This window comes from Euwallacea similis, chromosome 32 (assembly GCF_039881205.1).
Source record: "Euwallacea similis isolate ESF13 chromosome 32, ESF131.1, whole genome shotgun sequence".
Taxonomy (NCBI): domain Eukaryota; kingdom Metazoa; phylum Arthropoda; class Insecta; order Coleoptera; family Curculionidae; genus Euwallacea; species Euwallacea similis.
The window spans coordinates 1803547-1821845 of NC_089640.1; the positions used below are offsets into that span (position 1 = coordinate 1803547).

The following is an 18299-nucleotide window of genomic DNA, read 5'->3' on the forward strand; positions in this document are numbered from 1 at the left end:
GGAAACATAGAAGTATAATATCGCTTAAATCTAAAGTTACTCGCTACTTTGGTTTTGATCCTGAGAGGGCTCCGTCCATTAGACATATAGTTATTACTCGGAAATAATTTCTGACCATCTAAATTACATTTAAGTTATAAATAACGCAGTAACAACGATCTTCAATCTAAATGAAAATAAATATTTTTGAGGTTATAATCAAATAAACGAAAGAAATACCGGGAAGTGTCCAATATTATCATCCTGTCATTCTCTGCGTTGCACCACGTGGGAATCCAAGACAAGGATAGATATATGACAGATGTATTACAATATCGGCTTTCTTATCTGACTTTTGTCTCAATATTTTCATACTCTGTCTTACCTGCGGTGACTGACTGACCTAAATACCTTTAGAGCTATTTGTTTATTAAATAAACACCCCCTTCAAGTGGCGCTAAAGCACTTGACTTTGGAATGTATGGAATGTAGGTCAGTTCTGGTGAACCGGATATTACCGATTTTTTTAATAGTAGCATCTTTTTTTAACTGGCGCTCCCGATGGAATTTTCGCAATGCGGATATAACCAGTTTGTTATACGGGTTTTTCCACGATTTATTTTTAAAGGAACGCGAACATCAGTTCATTAAAAGTAGCTTAAAAATAATTTTGTAATAATTTTTCCAGAGAACTAAAATATATAGATAAATATGTAAAGTTTTATATAATTGGAATTAGTTTAAACAGAGCTAACTGATGAACATAGTATGTAAAATATGTGTACGTGTCTCATTACAAGAGCTTCAACCTGAATTTCTATATAAAAATTGGGGCGTTGCAAGAAAAATGTAGGAACAAACTATATCTCTTAGCATTTGTAAGATATTTTCAATTAACTTTTTCAGTGCATTGCCAAAGATTTGTGAATATCATCAATTGATTAACTGTTTGCATTACGAAGGCTATAAATACGATAAAATATCATACAGGCGTCATTTTTGACATTTTTGCTATCGATTGCAATATTGACAATTATTCATAATGAACAGCTTATTTTATTAGTGGGATAAGTAAAGCTAGCACGTTATACTCATTTGTATTAATTTTTCTGAGAGACCCTGTCTTAAAATCAATGATTTAAAGTACTTTAATTGAATTCTAGATGGACAATGTTGCCAGACTCAACGCGAATTAAGAATCCTGATATTATATCTCATTAGAACAATAATGTTCTTTTCCCGAAAAGCAGAAAACTGCAAGGAAATCTGATAGGAAAGAAAGAGTTAAATATTCCTGACTTTTTCCATAAATATGATAATTTCCTTAATTAATCCTAAAAACTGCACAGGAGTATGTGTTGAAAACTAAATTACAAAAGAACTCATTTCTCAACATGATCAAAATACGAATCTGAAAAATTCAGCCGAATTATTAGGCATAAACTTCTTTCTATCGCTGATTTTGACATATTGCTCACCCCATTCCTCTAGATCTTAACTCTTATTTACATTTCCTTATGACATAGTCTAAAAATATGCCTTCCAGTTAATATCGATACGGTCTTGACGTCTTTTCTTTTGTTGCAAGTATCGTGTGAACAATTTATATTCACAGATAAGTATCACTTATCCGTCCATTGTATTGAGGTACGAAAAACTAATTTAGAAGAAAGTCTGATGCAATGACCGATGAAAGCACAAATGAACCTCTAAGAGCATTTCTCTCTTCGGGGTTCATATGAAGGTTACCAAAACTAGTATTCGATGAAAAAAATATCCTGTAAATTTAATAAGCGTAATTATGTAACTTGGACAGAAACCGTGTATTTAGGAAACAAAATCTTTATAAATTTTCTCCTCTGTTAAAACCGGAGGCCCTCTGTATATCCTTTTTGACTTTTTATAGTCGAACAACTCTTATTTAATATTTAATCAGCGATTGAAACTTGAGACTCATTGTTCATCCTCAGTTTCCAAGTTTGCTAAAAACACAGAACACGTTTACGGTTTGTGTCCGAGTAATATTTAACGTTTTGTATTGGTTCCTTCTGGTTGATACATTGATATATGATTTTCAGACGCCTGTCTGTCTGATATTTACAACTTGTGGACTCCTCAGATGAAGCAGAAGTGGAGTAATTGAAATTTGCTCGCAAATCTTAAGATCAATAGAAGATTTGTTTTTAGTTCAATTCTCACAAAGAATTGCCTAAATAATTAGAATAATAATATCGGTGATTTCTTTTCTCTTAAACCTCAGTAATGATACATGTGTATTTTTTTCTTCCATTTGTTCAGGTACGGATCTGACAGTTCTCAGAAGGAGCAGCAGCTTATGCTTTATTCATGTTCAACGTCGTGTGCATCATTTTTGCACTTTTTGAATTTTTGAAGAATCCTGGTTAGAATGGAATGTGCCTTTAATAGCACACCTGTTCAGAAACTTACATTGTTTCCATTTTGTAGTCGTTTCAGGTAGACTTAGAGGAGCCTCTCTTCAAACGCATGAATTCATAAATAGAGAAAAATATAGTTAATGTTTTCAGCGCTTCTAGCAAATGATTATGTTTATACAATTTTAACCACTGCCTAATCTAGATTAGACATATTCTTATGCATATTATTTTTTGCCTCCTGCTATAGTCTATCTTCTAGTTATAAAAAGGAACAAGAATTTTAATTTCGCAATGACCATCGCTGCTCAAACACTCGTTATAAATCTGAACGTGTCCAGCATGGGTAATTTTTGCCAGGTGGGTGGATGGATGGACGGTATATGATTCTAAAAATTGGTAGTGGGAGAAATGGCATTGTGAAATATATATTTGCTTGCCAAACGGCCCTATGTTTAAAATTGTTGTGGCTTGTTAACTAGTAGTTAGTAATAGAGTAATATACAAAGTTAAAACATACAAATAAATTAAACAGAAACATGTTCGGTTCAAAGTTGAGGGTGACAGAGGCGTTGTGTTTCTTGGTGTTGATGTGTCTTGGAGATGCTTTTCCGAAGTCAAGTAAGGGGAATGGGTTTTATGGAGTTTACTTCTCCAATTTTCATTTTTATATTTTGTAATATTTTGGTACAGATACAGTTCTCGCTGAAAATTAAAAAAGACATTTTTAACGTTACCAGGCCTGAAATAATCCAGTTATATTATTTCAAAATTTTTATTACTTCAGGATCTAGTTACTATTATCCAAAATCCTACATGGTCGGTGGTAGTTTCTACGCAAATCCTCGTTTTGCCAGAGAAGGACATCCTACCCTAGAATACATTACTCCTGGCCAAATGACTGCAATGGTGGTAGGGGATACTGTGGCGACAAATTCTTTCTCAGGACCTTCATTTATACCTTCTCGAACTATTGTTCCTGCAGTTCCCAATCAGTACAACCAGGTACAAACTGCCTTTGATGCATATTTTTTCATTTTGCTCATGTTCATCGTTTTACAGGCTTCACAAGAGCAATTTTCAGAGCAAACCACAGAAAAACAGCAATTCTTTCCATCAATTTCTGAACCTGATACAATCAATGAAACCGAGCCTGAAAGTATTTCTTCAGAGTTTTCTGAGCCAAATAGTGCTAAAGGGGGCGAACAGGAAACTTTATTTTCTATTGAGGAAATCACCACTGAAGCTACAGTTGCTCCTACTACTAAAGCATCAATTATTACCAGTACAAAGGGTATGCACAACAGTATTTACTAAATTTCGAGTTACGTCGAGTACATTGTATTTTTAGCCCCTTCGGGAGTAAGGAAAGTTAAAGTAGGCAAGGCCAGAAGACCTACTGCCACTACCTCAGCACCTGCTCTACCAGAAGAAGATGAAGATGATACTTCATTACCCGCCTCCTGGCCTTTCTTCGGAAGCGAAAGAAGTATATTTTTCATCGAACAAGTCAAGAAATGAACAATAATCTTCATTTAACTACAGGTGGTGCTCCAGCCTATAATGCCTTTTTCCCTGTTTTCATCAATGGAGGTTCTCCTTCAAGCCGCTCTCAAACAAGATCAAATGGAGCTCAAGAAGAAACTTATCCAGGGTCAGCTACAGCTATAGCTAATGCATTTTCCACAGGAAAAGGCGGTGTAGCTACGTCGCATGCTACTGCTTTTGGCGATCCATATGCTGCCGCTATGTTGAGGAACTCTGGGTTGTTTAATATCAAGACGAAAAGCAGCAGAAAGTTACCTGTGGCGGTTGAGGAATGAAGATATGGAGGTTATGTTAAGAACACTTTTAAGGCTGATTTGAGGTATTCCTCATTAATTTAGCCTTTGATATTATTTTAGAGTTTTATGAATTTTCAGATGTAGATTTTATACATATAAATATTTCTTATGCTCATGTACTCACATAAAGATTGTTCTTATGTCTTTTAAGTTATAATTTGTTGGATTTTTTTCTTACATATATCAAAACATTTAGGACTTCATTATAGCTTATAAAATCACTGCCATTTTGTATCGACTACAAATACTACTTTTCAAATATACATATAATATGATGTCAGAGCAGGAATTATAAGATTCAATAATAATTTTGTAAAAAAGTAATTATTGCTAGTTTTTTTCATGGTATTGAGTTATTGAAATGTTCCAACTTGAGTTTAATTTGTTGCTTCTTTCAGACGCAGCTTCACTCCTTTATCTATCTATTGGGTTTCCGTTAAATCAAAATATCCTTGAATTATTTCTTTATTCTAATGTAAAAGAAAAACACAATCCAAGACAATTTGGGCACGGCAATTATCCATTAAGCAATATAAATTTTTGGGCAATGTTGGTATACCTTCTAGGGAAGAAGAAACCCACGTTTCCAAGAGAATATTAAGAGGTGTAACAGAAAACTATGAAGACAAATTTTGAAAAAGAAGTTTAAAGTGAGTTTAAATTTCTCTTCTTTATTCTCTTTCTCGCAAATTTAATAGAATTTTAGCCCGAAAGATTGAACTTCTTGAACCATATAAATATATTGTTCTAGGCCATTGGCAACTACGAAGGTCGACGATGGTACCTGCATATTAATCCATACCATTAACCTTTGCTTCACATTATCACGTGCATACAGGCATATAAACATCACAATTACAACGAATAATAAATACAGCAGCAGCACATTGACTGAGATGTCAATTTTCAAATTCCATTCAAAATTATCATAATTATTTGCAACCATCAATCATGGATACGATTTAAGTAGAACCGGGTAATTTACTTAATAAACGAACTACTATTTGGTTGGTAATAATAAAAGTAGGACTAACCCAATTGAATACCAAATAAGTGTTGAGCAATTTTAAGATTAGTTCTGTTGTCATTGTGATTATATTTGATTAGTAATTGCTGATTACTTGATAATTTTGAAGCAGAATTTATATTAGACAAATCAATTGTAGAATCTAAATTTTTTTATCAGTTTGGAAGGTAAATTTTAGGAAGAAGTGTATTGGGATCTAAGAGGGATCGTTTGACGAAAATTTATCTTAATAAACAAAATTGATACTAGAAGACCCTCTAATGACTAACGAATAGAAAAAAAAATAGGTTGCAGTTTAACTACCATCGTTTTATTCAGAGCTTGATGTCACACATGGACATTGCGCAACTAACCCCAAGTAGGGAGCGTATTTAAACCATGGCTAAGAATATATTATTGTTTATTGCGTGTAAGTTTTTCATTCGGCTTCGTATTCCAAACCATTTATCTCAAGTTCTTCGTGGTGTCGAATGGGAGCTTCAACAGCTTTCAATCTAAAAAATGCTTGCCATTAAGGGGATTATTACGTTCTTCTTCCTACTTTATGTAAGTAGATAAATATAATTCATTAAAGTTTGTTAACATCGGGTTTTTTACTAATTTAAGCTCTCTTTTTCTACGGTGGCCCTCTCATGGGTCTATACCGCTCCACGTGCTCTCTTCGACTTGGCTGGTTCAGCCTCAGCTTCAGCTTCAGCTCCAACTACTACAGCATCCTATATAACCGACTTCAGAAGAAAAACTGCTAAGGTTACCCAGCTTCAAGAAGAGAAAGATGATATAGGTTCATTTCCTGAAGAGAATGATGAAGAGCCAAATGGCGAAAATGACAATGAGGCATCTCCGAATTTATTGCATAAAAAGGTAATGTTTTCCAATTTTCTTTCCTCGGAGTTAAAATTCTTATTATTTTTAGATTGGCAAAATTCTAACAAAGTTACGACTGATCGCACAAATCAAAAACGCCTACCATAATATTCCTGTAAAAAATGATGGATTTATGGAAGAAAACACAAACACTACAAGCACTAAAAATGATACTAAACCAGTGCCAACTAGTAGTGTCAATATTACAATTCTAGAACATATTCAACAAATTCCCGCAACCCCAAAGAAATCTTTGAAAATAGGAACTGAACCCCCAGTAGAAATGGATTTGGAAATTGAGCAAATTAATGACAAACTTGTCACTAATAAAAAGAATGAGAAATTAAAGGAGCAAGAACCAAGTCGATTAGAATCTCTAGGAATTTTCTTTGTAGAACTTTTGGGGTCTATTGTAGGGCTTACCTATGGGGCAGTAGCCCAGATTGCAGCTGGCGGTCAAAGTCCGGTTACTATAAGCACCTCCGAAGGTCTTTAGATTTATTGCATGATTAGTTATTGTATTTATTTATCGAGAACTGTGATTTTTGTGAATAAATTATGAGCATAGTGATCTAGAAATATACGAACAAATCGTAGATCTTCATCATAGAATAATTCTTTAATTAGTTGAGGTATAGAGAAGAGATTAATGTATCCAATTTCTCTTCATTCAAGCTATCCTGAATCGGAATGTTGAAAAATATACAAATAACTAATTGCCGAAATATTTGCTCTTCACCGAGTGCACTTAATACCGGTACTTGACACAGTTTACTGTATAAGTAGCATTATGCAGATCACGCCAAAGATCTAAAGCTAATGTCACGACCTATTTCTTCCTTCTTCGCTCTTCCTTCATTGAAAGTACAAAATTAATTCTTTCACGCTGCGTGATTCTACTCAAGTGTTTCAGTTCCAAGTGCCGCAATCGTGTCATTGCCATCTGATTCACCTCAAGAAAAAAATAATTATGACAAAGTTAAAAATAAATTAAATTCAGGTCTAATAAACAATTCGTTGTACCCGACAATAAAACAAATAATCCGAACGGGTTTGGAACCTCGTCGAGATATTAAGAACCACTTTTCGAATCTGCGCGTCAAAACCATCGATACTCCGCGAAGACGTTGATGTTTTTTTTAATGGTACCACCTCGGCGAATCTGGTTCTGGTTCTCCCAACAAATGTAAATTTAGACTTTAGTGAACAATACCGGTACAGTTTTACTGCCGAGCCAGAAATGTAAATTGGTGTGGCAAAAGTGCTGTGATATATGTGATTGTTTTTCTAACCATCATGAATTCTGTTTTAAGGCTGCTTTGTGTCAGCTGTATAGTTCAGGTACAGTTTTTTTCAAATTTGGTGTTTAAAGTTCTAATTTAGAATAATTTTAGCTGTGTTTGGGGGAAAGCAATATCCTTAGAGGCCTTCCGAGTTTTGAAAAAGCCCCCAAATTATCCAGTTCCTACATTCCTGCAGCGATGCAGGTTATCGCTCATGATACTGAGCTCATGAAGTATGTGATAAAACCAGCTCAAAGTAAAGTCACTACTTTCATATTTGATTCAATTATCAATGTTTCACTGATCATTATGATTATTTAAGGCACTGCCAGTACAACAACAACAGTGAGGCCGACTCCCTTTCATAATCCCGCAGTGTTTGCTCCCGCAGCGGCCCCAGGGCCTATGGAATACTATTCTAAAGGTTTTAAAATTTCCAAAAATATGTGAATATCGGGACACAAATAACTTTACAGATAACTCAGATAGCAGATATGTAGAAGCTCAACAACAGCCCAGTGGCCTAAACTACTTTGACAGATACAACGCCTTTATCCCTAAAGAGAATCGAGAGCAAGGAAAGCAGCTGCAAGACATTGAGGACGTTTTTAACCAGGCTGATAAATATTTAGGAAAGAGTTTTGTAGACTTCTTGAGATTGGCAAACAAGTGAGTTCATCCCTAAATATTTTAGCGATCGTTTCGTTTTGAATTTGGATTTTAGGGTTGATCTAGACTTTAATGTTAATGATGATGAGAATAGGGTGCTAGAACTGTCCAAATATTTTGAGGATATGGATTCATCCCGCAATTTTCAAGTTTTAAGACAGAAGAAAGTGCCTCCTACTAAGGCTTACGTCACGTTGTTGTCCTTATATGATTTGCTTAATAAAGAGGCCAAGAGGTTGATGTTAAATCGATTTTCCGTAAGTAACTTATCATCGTTTTGAGAAACAGATTAGACATATTTTTCAATTAGAATTTAATAATATTAATGTTTCAGGGGTACACAAGCGACGTAGTAACAAGCCTATCAAACTTCTCAGAGTTCACCTCCAGCTATCAACTCAGGTCTATACTAAATAAGGTAATCGAAAGCAAAGAAATAAAGAAGACAGATGTACTTAAGAAAATCGAAACTTTGATTGTTGATCTTGATGATGAAGACAGTTATATAAACACAGCTTTGAAGGATATTCCTCCATTAGTATTCACTTTATAGAATTCACTTTGAGGAGCAACAGCAATAACAATATTAATTATTGTTTAAAATTTTATCAGTTGTAGGTAGTTATAGTTTAACATTTCAGGTTTTGTTGGAATTAATCAGTAAGGAGGAAATAAAAAAATAAATAAATACAGAATAAAAGGGACGATGTTAGTTTTAATTGAACAGCTTAATCAAACATTTTTCTTCCAACACCAATTAATTTCATAACATACCTGGATCATTTCCTATAGAGTTTCCACTGGCTCGCCCTTCTATAATAAATCGTTATCTACGCTAGCTGAGATGAAGTCAAGCTTAGGAACATACTTGATAACAAAATAAGCTTAAGAATTATCGTTTCATTATCATGAAGCAAGGATGTAAGGAAGGCAAGAAGGTGTGCTTAAGAAAGTCGAAACAGTAGCAGCATATAGTACATATATCTTTTATTAAGTAGGCATTTGGTTTAATATTCTACACTGTGTTCTATATGGTCTGAAAAAGGGAAGTATATAGAGAAATAAATGTAGGCCACTACATCTAGTTTATTCCTCTTCACTAAAAATATTCGTAGATCCTAATTTAATAGGACATACATACATGCATATTATACACCAAGGTTGTGAATTACCTTATTATGACTCAAACAATCAAGTTTCAATTTTGAAGAATTCGATCTAAGACGTGAAATTTGTATGTATTTCACAACGGCAGGGTATATACAATTTATTTCACTACTAGATTTATCTAGATTTTATGAAATGAGAATGAACATAACTAAAATAAGCATAAATGTAATCCGAACTACAAAAAGGCAACATTTCTTAACGTGAATGGTGACATTTCATTTAACATTCATTTCCATGGCAAGCACCAAATAAACTAGCAATGATGAAGATGATGACGACATTGTAACGGATTCATTCGATAGTAAATAATGATGCATAAATATATTATTGGCCTGTTCCACATACCCAATAATTGTGCCTTTTAAAATCAGTAGTGGAAAAAGTACCTTTCATATTTGTACTTTTTTCTTAAAAAGTTCTCATATTTTCCAGAACTAACTGGGAGTTTCTTGACTTTTCTTCTCTTTGATCTCATCATCAATCTTTTGCCAGTGTTCTAGGTTATTCTGGCACATATCCAGCAAAGGCTGACAATCCGGGATGAATTGGTTCAAAAGATTATAGCAAGGCAGGCAAATTCCTTTTAGAAATCCTACTTGACTCGACGGTTGTTCGTCAGGTTGATCTCTATCCATCATTGGAATGGGGTGTCTACCATTTTTTCTAAAACCAAATTCAACCAAATTCTAAATTTCCATAAAAACCCACGTACGACTAACTTTTCTGCGTCTCCTTGTTGGTAAAACTCCTCAAAAATAACTCTCACAGTTTCCACTTGAATTTCCCACGGCTTCGCACTGGCACTTAAATCACTACCAGTCATGGTAATAGCCTGTAACAGCATTCTATGCTCATTATTGCTCCATGAAAAACTACCTTCTTCCACGATTTTTATCAGTTTGGCTTTATTCGGGAAAAACATTGCCAAATCTGTTGCCAGAATGCAATGCTTGAGCAGGCCCAGTACTTGTTTGTAATCATTATTTGAGAGCTTATTGAAAATGTTGTGCCCCTCCTTAAAAGAACAAAATCGGATATTTTATGCTATTTGTAAGTGTATTAATTAATCGGAACATCTGGAATATATGCCAGAATTAAAAGGGAGTTCATTTATCTTAACATTAAAGCAGCTCTGTTGCAGGGGAAATATTGTTTATTTACCTGTTGCAATATGGTTACAGTTTGATTAAAATGATGATGTTCCATCGTCGATGTTGAATAGATTGCTGCGAGAGGTGATTCAGTATCTAACATGAATTTGTTGTTTTTGCCACGATGATCCAGGTCATGGCATAGGGCGCCCGTTAGCAAAGCCAAACTCTGAAGAAAATTAATTGTGGAAAAAGACAATTTGCTCTTTCGAATCCATTCTCCTCTAATTTAAAATTTGGAAATATGATTTTTTTGATGAAAATTCATATTATGACCGTGATCTATTTTAAGATTTACTTACCTCATTCGTTTTAAAACATCCTTCGGATCTCTTCAGTATGCAATACATACTATTGGCTACCGAGAAACCGTGAGTCCAATTATGGTACGGTACTCTTCGGTAGTTTTTTCTTACGGTTAAAACAAACCTAAAATTAGAATTTTTCAAGATTAGCTTCTTAAACTACGTTTTCCTACCTGATCAAACTATTAACTTCAAATCTGGCACTTCCGAAAAGATCCACAAACATATAAATCGAATATCTGGCTTTTTCCAGGTCTTCAATCTGAAAAGGATTGAAGTAATAGTCATCCACTCCGGGAAGGTGTTCCGGAATACCATCTCCTAAAGCTGCCTTAAACTCGTCTTCTTTGCACGTATTGTGATAACTCAAAACCTGGATTTCCAAAAGTTATTTTTCTGAAAACTTGACAAGAATTAACATACATCTAGAGCGACTTTGTACTTCTGTTCACTCTTCTTGATTTTATCGTACAATTTTGCATGATGCAAAGCCAACCCGCAATAAATGGCGAAAGTTTCAAATGCATTTTCGTCGTCTTTGGTGAAAAATCCCGATTGTTTATTGACCATTTGGACTACTCCTATGATGTTGCCTCTTATGTAAATTGGCATGCAGAGGATGGTTTTAGTGGTATAACCTTTAATTTAGATTAAAAATATTTTAAAAATAATTGTAATGTTAGCAAGTGCAAATTACAAAGAAGGTTTAAAATTGGAATTTAAAGCTCAACATGGCATATTCCCAGGAATCCTTAATGGTTATTGCAGTACTGCTACTTTGCCGTGACGTTCTTCCTTCTCAGGCATCTAAACTAGCACTTAAACCTTTTAAGGTTAAACTTTAATTTCTTAGCGTTCTCTCTTTTACCTGTTAATTGATCCACTGTTCTGTTAAATCTTTCATCAGCATATGCATCTTTGATGTTCAAAATCTCCCCAGTCACAGCAACTTGTCCTGCAATGCCAGTCCCTAAGGGAAATCTAATTTCTTTTGACGTGTGCACCTTCAACAAATCATCCCCCTCTCCTGAGTAAAAATTAGTTGGGCACTCATCAATTCCAATATCAAAAATCGTGGCATATAACTCTAAAATTGAAGAAAATCTTGTTATGCTTCGAGCTGAAGTATTGAGCTGTTGATAAGCTTAATTAGAGAATACCTTTGTTTTTATTGTCAACCAAGAACAATGAAGCTCTATCTGCATTCACCAATCTCTGAGCAAAGTTCATGATTTTCATCACCAACATATCCATACTGACCATATCTTGAAATATTGACCTGGCAAGTTTAATTAAAAATAAAATATCTAGAAAAATGTTTTTAGATTTACTTGACCACTGCCAGTAAGAAATCATTTAACTGTCTCTGCTGGTTCATCGACAAATAGAGATGAGCGTAGTGAAGGGCAATACCCCCCCAAACGAGATAACTTGAAGCAATTTCTTCATCCTCCTCATAAAATTGTCCTCCACTGCTTTTTCGCCACAATTCCAAAACGGCCACCAATTCCCCATTAGGTTGAATCACTGGCTGGCATTGGATGTGAGCAATCTCGCCCTATGAAGACTCTTCATACATATATGCAAAATAATTGAAGTGAATATTACTTCGCTAAATATTTCTTTTGGAAACCTAGGATCCTCTTCACCCTTAGAAAGCCGTACTGGTATCTGCATTTTAGCCACATATGCCGGTATTACGATTCCGCTTTTGATTCTTTGCACCCTAAGAGAATTATTCTCAGAATGCGAATTTAGGACGATGTACAACTCCAATTCTTCTGATTTTGAAGGCGTTTCAATTGTGTACAATCTATGGATAATGATGAATAAATAGATAATTTGAAGATGTTATTTTATACCTAAAACCGTCAGCATTAACAGCAGACGATATACAATTGGACAATTCCCACAAAACTTGATCTTTGGTAGGCTTTAGTTGGAGGTTTTGGGTGAGCTCTTGCAACATTTGACGCTTGTCTGCGTGCACACAGAATTTCCATCTAAAAATGTTTTATTACCCTATAAAAAATACTGAATGATAATTAACTATAATCGCCACCTAGATAGGCTGGTTTTTCTGCTTTTGGCCGCGGAAAACTCTGGCCTTTTCTTAAGTTGCTGAGATTTGCGGATTATCCAACGTTCTAATTTCTCAATGTCCACCTCGGTTATAAGATACCTTTCCAAAAACTCTGGATGAGTGGAAAGATAAGTGGAGACTTCTTCTTCTAAAGTTTTGGAGCCAATATTACCAATAGTTGATAAAGGGAATAAACACGCAATACCTGATATCATTCTAGGAATATTCATAGAACTGTTGCTGCTGTTGGGATGGAAGGAGTGGTTTTGGAGTGTAGGGTCCAGTTGAGTTGAATCTAAAGACAAACTTTGATGTGAAGTGTTCAACTTACGTACTATCAAAAAAAAGGAATTTAATTAAAGACAATTATATTTTCTTTAAAGCGATCGACGATTAAAACGATATCATGTTCCCATACCGAAATGGTCATATTTCACAGAGAAATGCAGATTTGTGTTTCTGTCTACGCATCGGAATATTTTGGTGTTTCTCTCTGTTAAAAACGACCAATTTATCATTGACTGCCATTATAATGCAAATTCACCCAAATTCTAGCATCTAACGTAATGTGTAAAAAATCAATCACGCTTTACGAAAAATCTTATAGATAGTATGAAATCAAGAAGAATAAGAAATATTAGACAATATATGAAGAAAACATGATAGAAGGAGAATTGTTACGATGGAAAATGATTAAGAACAGTATGTAACTGGAACTAGAAGAACTAAGTACATACCTAGAAGTTTTGATTTTTTAATGTTCCATAGTGAAACGAACTTCATCTGGCTGATTTGAACTTCCGACAAGAACCATTTTTATTTTAATTAACCCATTTTTCATTAACTACAACCAGTCTACGCGATATATGTATTACTCCTCACCATTATCAAAGTTTATCTCCCTATTAATATAATGATTAGTGTACGCTCGTAAATATTAGCATTTTACGGTTAATATACAACATTATACAAGCAAGAAATTGTTGCCCTAATGCGAGCTTAAGCACAAATGCCAAAAAAGGAAAAGCTTAGGCACGTAATATTTAAAGGCCCTTTTAAAGCTTCTTTGACGGTGATTAATCCGATCAAAAATGCGGATTTTTGCTTTCAGCTGATATTAAAGGCACTACCGCCGACTTTAAAATGATGAAAAAAAATGTTTCATCATAAACTACAGAATAATGAAACTTTTAACTAGTTTACCTTCCCAATCTCTTTTTTTAACTCTGCAAATTGTACAGGCGGTGCGCGAAAGACAACCCCACATGTCAAAGGGCGTCCGGAACGTCCCGACGCAGCTTTTGGCACATGCCAGGAACAACCGCAAACTAAACAGTGTCCTACAGGTTCGGTTTAGAGATAAATTAGAAAATTGCACGAGTTGCGTACTGAAAAGCCTATTTGCTTTAAGCCTTTTACAAACAATGATACGCACGCTATATTGATTCGAATAGGAACAAAATCAGTTTATTATATTCCCGAATAGGGTAATAATATTATCTATTATTTGCTCTATGCCTTTCGGTATCGGTATTTGAATAATCGGGAGATAGCGATGTTAGCAGGTTTACCTAATTATTGTTTTTCGAGCGAATCACTAACCGATAAGTTACGAGGAGCTTCATCCCTGGTAGTAACCAGTTCTTCGAGATTCAGTTATCGAATATTCTCCAACTGAAAACTTTTCTGATAAACATAAGTGTTTTACATTTTATTCAGTCAATTTATTCTTTGAACTATTGACATCCAAAACGTTCCTCGGCGTTCTCAGTGGTGTCTTCAAATTTTTGATCAGATTTGAAACTGGATCAAAACTAAAAGAAACATCAAGGAACTTACTTGGTGTCGAACTGGTTTTTCTACTGGGAGTTCCGCCCATGATTCGAATTTCAGCACTCCCATCGCAGCCATCTACCTGTGTTACCACAATTTGTACCTACAGAACAAAATTTATTTTCTTTGAAACGAAATTCTACAAAAATACCTTATACTGCTTATCAGGTCTTAAAGACGAACAATTTTCGCTTGAATCCTCCATCTGACACCTGCAAATTATCCTTTTTACTCGAAGTCATAAAAGTGTTCCTCCTACTCAAATACAAACTTGCATTTATCGTTCATCGGAAGAGGTCCAAAGAACTAACGTTTCTCTTCGTGACCACTAAACTAATGACAATATTATTTGAAGGCACGGCATGTTCATGGGAAATGAGGATAAAATGCTGTTTGCATTGCTGCTGGTCAAGTTTCACTGTTATTACAAAAGAACTAAACGGTTTCTGTAATTTTATTCACTCGAAATATGAAATAGCGTGCAGGGATAACTAGTCGATTCCAAATTCAGATGCTTGGATATCACGCTATATTTTGGGTTAATTGGATCTGTTTGTATGAAAACGAAACTCGTTTGGGAACTAGAGTGGAAAGGACGTTATAATTATAGTTTGGGTTTTAATTATTATTTGCTGTTTTCTCTAATGAGGGATAATAAGTGGAATGAAATCCTGAAGGACATACGTATCTTAGCCGTATTCACCAGAACCATAATTATTTATTAGCCGGAAATTAAATATAATAGAGGCTACTCTACACATATATAAAAAGAACGCACTTTAAGCAGATTTAGTGTATGACTGTAAAAGCATTAATTTTGACCTGTACGAGGTACATTTGTCTACATGAAATCTACATGAATTCTTGAATCTTCCCGAAACAATTTCCAAAATTCCTGCTTTTTGTGTATTTAAATCGCACTGTAACGAAAGTTTTCAAAAAACGCTAAAGATAAAAATAGGAATTATTAAACAGAAATGATCAAAAGAAATGGCGAACTATGTTTATACAGGGTGTCCCTGAAGTTGCCTCACACAAGAGTTCCTGGTTTTGATATGACGCCAATCTTGGAGAAAATACCAAATTAAACATTCTCATAGAGTTATTAACGGTTTGTGTGAGAACGACGTAAGAAATTTTGAAAATAGCTCGGGATAGGTCATTAAATATTTATCATTATCTTCAGCACATCAAATCTTACTTCATTTTGGTGACACAATTAGGCATTTTAATGTAATATTTGATAATACAAATTATTCAAATATATGTTTAAATCATTTATTCTAAAAATTATATGATAAATCTTAATTTTCATATATCTGTTTGTTTTTTTAAACCTTTAATTAATAACATGGCAAAGCAAAAACATGTATTCACCAATGTGTCAGGAATTTGAGAATTTCCATGTAAAGTTTCATTATTATAAGAATTTTGATCATAGAATTACATCAGTAAACGGTGATTATAGTAGGTATACATAAAGTGTACTATTCAGTTTTTAAGATGAAACCTACAATAATGTTGCAAGGTATGTGCTGCTATTTCCATACAGGGTGGATCAATAAAAACTTTTCTGTCCTATGTGGTTTTCGTTTGGTAACTTAATTTTTTTCTAGCAAACGTTTATTTTGATAGATAAGAACAACTTTTTGATTTAACTTCAGAGCTTCCCTATTGAATCCTTTAGCATAGGTAGCAAAGCACAAGTTAGCTTAGTTCCGAGTGAAGGCTTAATCATGCATGGAGTTCATAAGAAGGTATGGGAAATATAAAAAGGATGCTAGAATGTGCGAAAAGTATTTATTGTCTTGAGATATAAAAGTGGAAGTTATATAAATAATAATACTACTTATAGGTAATATAGGTAGGAGATATTGCTTAGATGAGCTCCTTTAAGGTGCCTCCTCACGAAAATAATTCTGGATTCGAGTTGCATTGTGTATGAAACCTGTGAAGATATCGAATACAATTTAATTATTATTGTTTATCACAGTTATCAGAATCGAGATTTCACTCTCTGTAAGTCAATTATTGTCTAGAGCTAATCTGCTATTTGGAGTGCGTGATGCCAAATCAATCTTATATTACACATCTTTTCTGTTTTATTTAATTACATTAGATGTCATCTTCCTTTGTGGTGTTTTTTCTTTCCTAACATCAATATCCTTGAATTTTAGTGGTTATAACGCTGGTGGGTGTAGGTAAATTTCTCGTGGAAGAAGGGTACCATTGAAACATTTTTTTATACGAAGTTACAATATTTGCCGAATTTTGATCTGAATAGAAATTTTGCGACAATCAGGCAACGTCGACATAGCGAGCACATGAGAGCGAAGAAAGGCGTAGGAAAAACCCGTCTCGGTCTGTCAATTAAAAATAAATCAGGAAATACGTTTTCCAGGATAGGCGTTTTGAATGGAGTCCCTGGAAAATGGATTCAAATGATAAATTTAAAGCTTGAGGATGGAAAATCGATCGCTTTGTTCGGTATTGTGGCATGACAACATTGCGCTTTCTATTCTTTTCTCTAAAATTATCTCAGGCAAACAGTATAAAATATACCTATTGAAGAGCCAATTACAAGCAATTCACACCTGTTTTAGAAAAGATTTATAAGAGCTGCATCAAAGCTTTACCACCCAAGTGATTAATGGCCTTTAGTTAGTAAGTTGTCCAAGCGTAAGCGGACAGTAAAAGTCAGATATATTGTTATTGTCCTACGGTCCTGGGACAAAGACTAAGCTCTATTTTTGTGAAATTGCCAACTAATGAATGGAAGAGAGGATGGAATGTAAGGCCATCACGTTATTGTTTTGAAATTTATTGCTATGTAGGATATGTGTGGAAACTTCTCTTCTTCTAATCTACCAGGTGGAAGGGTATTAAAGTCCTTACACCGCTTCGTCATTTACATAAGTTCAGAGCTAATTTGAATAAAAAATCCAAGTAGTGTGCATGCGACATATGTGGTTTGCGTATTTGCATTAGATAAGCATGTAGGTATTGAACGTTAAAAATGTATATACAGCTGTACCAACATCGGTATAGAGTTATTAAGATGTTTTAAGATACGATTTTGTGGGTATATGGAAGGCTTGAAGATGGTACACACAGTAATTAAGTGAGAGTTTAGTTTGAGAGCAATTTTTCGATCTACTTGCTTTAGGTTTGAGTGCCGGATATACTATTTGGATCATACTAAACTAGGTGTTTCTTGGAAAGTGATGTGAGAAGAGAGAGAGAAAAGAGAACGCTCAAGCACCGTTTTTTCTCTACAAAGCAATTCCAGAATTCTAAAAATAATTCTTGTAAATTTCGATGATGAATTTTTGCTTTGAAAAATGAAGTACATCAAATTGAGGTTTCTTGATTAAATTTTGAAATTGTATGTAGCGTAGACCACTGCAGATATGACCATTTTTGAATTATTTTTATTGGAACCTTTGTTCATTTATGCCTTTCTCAAGAAATCAGATAATGATGAGCAGACGTAAAAAACCATATATTATACACAACCTGAACGAATTCATTTCATTCTATATATATATATATATATATATATATATATATATATGTATTTATTTGTGAAATGTGAAGTAGGAAGTAAAAGAAGTCATTTTCACTCAGTTTTCGTTTTTTTTTGTAGACACCAATTGAGATAACACTATAAAAAGGCAAAATTTTCTGAACCGTTT

General features: G+C 34.3%; 4 protein-coding genes across 6 annotated transcripts; 3 read left to right on the plus strand and 1 right to left on the minus strand.

The window, feature by feature from the left end:
• The first annotated feature begins 2830 nt into the window (after positions 1 to 2830).
• Positions 2831 to 4540, plus strand: LOC136418048 (uncharacterized). The gene is made up of 5 exons (XM_066403955.1): positions 2831 to 2993; positions 3160 to 3377; positions 3435 to 3666; positions 3724 to 3861; positions 3918 to 4540. The coding sequence occupies exons 1-5, from the start codon at positions 2912 to 2914 to the stop codon at positions 4193 to 4195; spliced, it is 948 nt and encodes a 315-aa protein (XP_066260052.1). The 5' UTR covers positions 2831 to 2911; the 3' UTR covers positions 4196 to 4540.
• Positions 4541 to 5643: 1103 nt separating this feature from the next.
• On the plus strand, positions 5644 to 6734 carry LOC136418007 (uncharacterized). Its single transcript, XM_066403896.1, has 3 exons — positions 5644 to 5789; positions 5850 to 6107; positions 6160 to 6734. Exons 1-3 carry the CDS (start codon positions 5745 to 5747, stop codon positions 6604 to 6606), a joined length of 750 nt encoding a protein of 249 aa, XP_066259993.1. The 5' UTR covers positions 5644 to 5744; the 3' UTR covers positions 6607 to 6734.
• Positions 6735 to 7030: 296 nt separating this feature from the next.
• On the plus strand, positions 7031 to 8725 carry ImpE3 (Ecdysone-inducible gene E3). The gene is made up of 6 exons (XM_066403886.1): positions 7031 to 7451; positions 7505 to 7649; positions 7716 to 7817; positions 7870 to 8062; positions 8118 to 8319; positions 8397 to 8725. The coding sequence occupies exons 1-6, from the start codon at positions 7407 to 7409 to the stop codon at positions 8613 to 8615; spliced, it is 906 nt and encodes a 301-aa protein (XP_066259983.1). The 5' UTR covers positions 7031 to 7406; the 3' UTR covers positions 8616 to 8725.
• Positions 8726 to 9502: 777 nt separating this feature from the next.
• Positions 9503 to 15326, minus strand: LOC136418036 (probable 3',5'-cyclic phosphodiesterase pde-5). 3 transcript variants are annotated; one of them, XM_066403938.1, is made up of 16 exons: positions 14876 to 15324; positions 14756 to 14816; positions 14611 to 14707; positions 12977 to 13066; positions 12751 to 12919; positions 12551 to 12691; positions 12297 to 12501; positions 12020 to 12246; positions 11849 to 11967; positions 11557 to 11775; positions 11112 to 11326; positions 10862 to 11061; positions 10686 to 10812; positions 10394 to 10552; positions 9952 to 10247; positions 9503 to 9895 (listed from the first exon to the last, which is right to left on the minus strand). In XM_066403938.1, exons 1-16 carry the CDS (start codon positions 14890 to 14892, stop codon positions 9667 to 9669), a joined length of 2571 nt encoding a protein of 856 aa, XP_066260035.1. In that variant the 5' UTR covers positions 14893 to 15324; the 3' UTR covers positions 9503 to 9666. The 3 variants fall into 3 exon arrangements, with proteins under 3 accessions (XP_066260035.1, XP_066260036.1, XP_066260037.1); XM_066403939.1 differs by having other exon boundaries at positions 14872 to 15324; XM_066403940.1 differs by lacking the exon at positions 9503 to 9895 and having other exon boundaries at positions 10122 to 10308; positions 14876 to 15326.
• Positions 15327 to 18299: the final 2973 nt, after the last annotated feature.